Raw genomic sequence first — 5,114 nt, 5'->3', positions numbered from 1 at the left:
ATCTTGCCACAGAAAGCTATTCCTCTATCAGTGAAAGATAATCTTACCTGTAGTGTTGAGTCTCTCCCTCAGCCCCTGCTGCAAGAGACAAATAAGGGAGGCATGGGAATCCCAAAACCCAAAAATGATGGTGATTTTCAGTATTTAGAATCAATCACTAGAGATGGGGCTTTTGGAATGAAACCAAGAACAGTGCATGATCTGTTAAGATGATTTCTTTTTGTGTTTTTAATCACAACCTGTCTGAAGTGGAGATTTAGCATTTTTAGCCCTTTTCAAGACTGTCTTGTGACGTTGTATGATCTGTATGGAGGTGGTAATGATGTGACATTCTCAAAACCAGCCTCATTGTCCAGACTGTTGTGCATACAGCTTTATTTACATTCACAACTGGCATGCCTCATCACTCAATGTGACCTTTACAGTGTTGGTGTCAACGTCCCCCTGCTGACAAACCCCTCACAAAGTACGTCTTCTCCAACATTGGTCACAACCAGTCTGCTGTGATGTGGAGATTTAACACCATGACACATGTAGGCCTACATGTATTAATGAATAAAGTATGAGGAAGGAAAACAAGGTCCTGCATGGAGTAAATCCTGCAAAACACGTCTGAAGACAACCCTGGAAGACTTTTATACGTATTGGGCACTGCAGTCTTGAAGACAAGTTCACTGCCGAATTTTTTTGGCGTTTCTTTGTAAATACTGCTTTGAAACGATGTAAAAAGGTTACATATGACGTCAAAATAGCATTAATAGATATAAGCCCTTCTAACTATTGTGATAAACCATCTTTTGATGTAGTTGGAGTTAAATCGGTTCCGGGCATTGCGGAATTGGACAGGCGACAACCACAACTATGAAAAGGCAAGATTCAGCTTGCACGAAATAAATGAAGTTTCTCTCCAAATTTTTCGAAAATTCTGGAAGATAAGAAATAAAATTTGAATAGCATTGTGCTAGAAAGAATCTGCTTTATATATAAAACACGATGGACAAACCAACGATTATCGTACATGTCCAGAAATCTGTAAATTATACCCTATTTGATTGCAAGTGGATTCCAGTCAGTCCCAAGTTTGTGTTGTTGGGACAGTACCCTAAAGACACTGGAGCATTGCAGGTCTTCGAGGTCTCCCATGGAGAATTGAAGCTCGTGAAGGAGGTGGGTATTATTCAGCAATATTTCATAGTAATGCATACTGGTGGTCCTATATCAGTGCAAGCTGGAGTATCATGATCATGCCTTCTTCTGTGCCCTTCTTACATGTAGCTCTTCGAGGTCAAGTGAAGTGGATTCATCACGCAGGGTAAAGGCTCTTGTTCCACATCTCTCCTCGTATGACGCCGATTGCATGGACTTCCTCTTTGATCACCGTCATATTACGGGTGTAGCCCTCAATATGAGGAGGCCCAGTCTTTACCCTAAAATTATTAATTTCAGTCTTGTGATGCAATTAAGCCAAGTCAAGCTAGACACAAGTACTATTAGATAGCTGTGGTAGTAATAAGTTGTATCTCTTTACTCGTTCTTCTGAATGTTATTGACTGGTTTCTTGACTACCCTGGATTTTGACTAAAACTTGAAATCTACTCTTTGCAATTGCAGGCAGAGAAGCAAACCAGTTTCAAATGTGGTACATTTGGAGCATCTAGTCTACAACAACGCTATCTGGCTACTGGTGATTTCAAAGGCAATCTGAATATATGGTAAGGTGAACAGGATAAAAGCCCTGATTAAACTTGATAATGAAAGGACAGTAGATGCTGTGGCCAGAATGTGTAAAAGTCAGCGAAATCCAGTCTTGTGTAAAAGTGTCCAAATTAGCTTAAACTAGGTCATCGTTAGATCTCAAGGGCAACTTCATAATTTCATATTTCCAGGAACTTGGAGGACACAGGTTTACCAGTATACAAAGTGAAGGCACACAAAGAAATAGTAAACTGCATTGATGGGGTCGGTGGTTTAGGAATCGGGGAAGGAGCTCCAGAGATCGCTACAGGAAGCAGAGATGGTATTTACCACATAATTAAAGTTTACTAGTTTTGTATGGATCAACACTTGAGTTCTGAAGGTCCCTCCCTGTGAAACTCATTTTAAAATCAATATGCATGGTATAATAAGTGCCATTTACTCAACACAAAAAAGTTCAATACTGGAATTTGTGTATACTGGATCAATTAAATAATGGAATTGCTCCACTTGGAGCAGACTTTCACATTTGGAAGTGACTGGACAGCTGTTTTTCACACCCATGAGATTGGTTCAGAGGACTAAATAACTCTCCATACCACAACCTGAAGAGTGGTTCTGTTACATAGGGTGTGAAAAACCGTCGTACTGCAGGATATTTTAGGGTGTGATGGATTGGGAATGTGATCGCACCCCTTAAACAACAAAGCCTGTTTGAGGTTAGGACAGTTAAAAATGCAGATTATTTTTCTTTTGTATTTTAGGCAGTGTAAAGGTGTGGGATCCAAGGCAAAAAGATGACCCTGTTGCAACCATGGCTCCAGGGGAAGGAGAGGCTAAACGAGACTGTTGGGCAGTGGCATTTGGTAAGTGTTTGAACGTCATCATCATGCATTTTAGTTAGAAGTTAGAAGAAACCCCTCTTTCAAAATTAGTATGCCCTTTCTTAAATCGCCCAGTTTATATGTGTTTGAATCTCTTCATGACTGTATCATGACTGTTCTCCACTGCATTGTGCAGTAATATTCCCTCAAAATAACTTGAATTGATGACTTTTGAATTACAATTTCCGAACATTGCTTGTCATACTAAATGTATTGCTCTTTCAGGTCATGCGTACAATGTACACGATCGCTGCCTTTGTGCTGGGTATGATAATGGTGATGTCAAGCTATTCGATTTGCGCAAAATGAAAATGAGATGGGAAACGAACCTCAAAAATGGTGTAAGTATGCCATTAATTGAAATACAAACTGAAACGGTGGACCTGTTGTAGCTGACTTGCATGAGGTTGTGGCAGACAACATCTGGACTTGCTACAGAGCCACATCACCTAGTGTTATTTCTGGAGGAATGGTGGAAACTGAAAACCTCATCTTCATCTTAACCTTCTCACTTATCGGTAGAGTATAAGGACAAACAAGTTTTGTTGATGATAACTCCAACTTGCTCAACTGATGAATGGCGGATCAGGTCAGTGATATTTGGTCTTCTCAAGTCCTACTGTCATCCATCCAGCCGGCGAACCATCGCTTCAATTGTTATCTTTGCCACTGGCAGGGGGCAGTCAGGGTATCCTGTGTGTGGATTGATGACCAACTTTCTGACCGACACAAGTAATCGATGTCCAGTGCCTATAATATCACTGAAGTGTAAGATTTTTTTCTATTGCAGGTGTGTGGGGTTGAGTTCGACCGAAAAGACATTGACATGAACAAGTTAGTAGCTGCAACCCTTGAATCAAAATTCCACGTGTTTGATCTTCGGACACAACACCCAGAGAAAGGATTTGCATCAGTGTCAGAAAAGGTAGGTTTTTCATGTAATGATGTAATTGAATGTACTGTAGCCTCTCCTGAGACAAAGTCATGTGGCCAAAAAACCCACTTGGTGTCTAACCGTAGTGGCATGTTATTAAGAATAGAGAAGAAATTCTCCCTCAAGGTTAACTCTTCAATTGGAACTAGGAAAGCATTATAAATTTACTTGTCTGTGATATGAGGATGCTTTTATTCCAGGCTCATAAAAGTACAGTCTGGGGTGCCAAACATCTTCCTCAAAACAGAGATGTGTTCATGACGTTGGGTGGAAATGGTTCTCTGGCTTTATGGAAATAGTAAGTGACTCACTGCCCTTTTGTGTTGACAAAATATTCTGTTTTCTAATTTTCATGAATGCAATGATAAGGACACTAGTAGTCTGGGAAGTGCCGAGTAAAGTGTTTTTGTGTTTAAAATAAGCACCATTGCCAATATCTAGGTTTTGGGTTTGATTCCATTGATTTAATATATTAGGGCGATGCATATTTTATGTTTTCTTTCAAATCTGAACTAAATCAAAGTGAACGACTGAACAGTACTTGGGCAAGATCTTAACATATTCCATGTTGTAAGTGAAAATAGAAGTTGATAAGGTTGAAATGCGGTACACCAGACTTTCCTGTCTACTCAATGATTGCCTCAGAAATTGATAAAAGGTTGGCCTGTTATAGTAGTTTGGTACTGAATGAATTTCGGTTCCTGATCATAATAGTTTCCACTGCCCAAAACTAACTTTTTCTTTCATTGAATTCCAGTGAATATCCGGCAAAGCGTGTTGTCAAAGACAAGGAAGACCGAGAGATGGGTGCAGCGGGAACAATCAACTTCGTGCAAAACATGACATTATCGACACAACCTATCAATTCGTTTGACTGGAGTCCTGATAAACTTGGCTTGGCCGTGTGTACGTCATTCGATCAGCAAGTCAGGGTCCTGCTCACAACACGATTGAACACTTTGTAATTTTCATTCCGTCCACAGGAACTTTGAGATTATCAGAATAATGACACCATTTTCTCCTGGAGAAGTTTAAAGAGAATCTCATACTGTTATCTGTCAAAAAAATTTGATTTTCGTGTATTGTAATTGTTTGCAATTTTTGCAAAAATAAAATGCCTGCGAAAATTTGGCATTGTACAGTATTGCTGCAGATCTTTTTCAAAAGGACTGTTGACAAAATTCGGTTTTTGGTTAATCATCGGAGCTTGGTAAGATTCATGCTGGAAGTGATTTAGAAACATTGGGTGTCATTCTGCAGAGTCTGGATTCTGGATTCTAAATTATTTCATGTTACAAAATATATGATACAGTTCTCCATAAACTTGTGATACTCATTATAAGATCATATCATTACCACAACTCTCCATTTTCAAAGAATAGAGAATTTGTTCTTTCGAATTGATTTTCTGCTCTGTGTTAATATATCTTTCAGTTTTGTTTTTACTTGTTGTTGTTGTTGCTTCTGGTGTTTGAGGTAGGCCTACTTGCTGTTAGATAGTCCTTTTTTGTGATGCCGATATCGTTGTTAATGATACGGTTCGTTGTTTGTAAACGTTTCTTTTTCCGCCTTGCAGGGTTTCCCAGCGTAATTAGGAATAT

General features: G+C 39.3%; 1 protein-coding gene across 1 annotated transcript; it reads left to right on the top strand.

Annotated features, from left to right (window-relative positions):
* Positions 1-875: 875 nt before the first annotated feature.
* LOC135485062 (dynein axonemal assembly factor 10-like) lies at positions 876-4,958 on the top strand. The gene is made up of 8 exons (XM_064766792.1): positions 876-1,167; positions 1,612-1,712; positions 1,887-2,017; positions 2,460-2,561; positions 2,805-2,920; positions 3,370-3,504; positions 3,714-3,811; positions 4,271-4,958. Exons 1-8 carry the CDS (start codon positions 994-996, stop codon positions 4,476-4,478), a joined length of 1,065 nt encoding a protein of 354 aa, XP_064622862.1. The 5' UTR covers positions 876-993; the 3' UTR covers positions 4,479-4,958.
* The last annotated feature ends 156 nt before the right edge of the window (positions 4,959-5,114 follow it).

This window comes from Lineus longissimus, chromosome 3, assembly GCF_910592395.1.
Source record: "Lineus longissimus chromosome 3, tnLinLong1.2, whole genome shotgun sequence".
In the NCBI taxonomy this organism is placed as follows: Eukaryota; Metazoa; Nemertea; class Pilidiophora; order Heteronemertea; family Lineidae; genus Lineus; species Lineus longissimus.
This window is presented reverse-complemented; position numbering and strand designations above follow the sequence as displayed.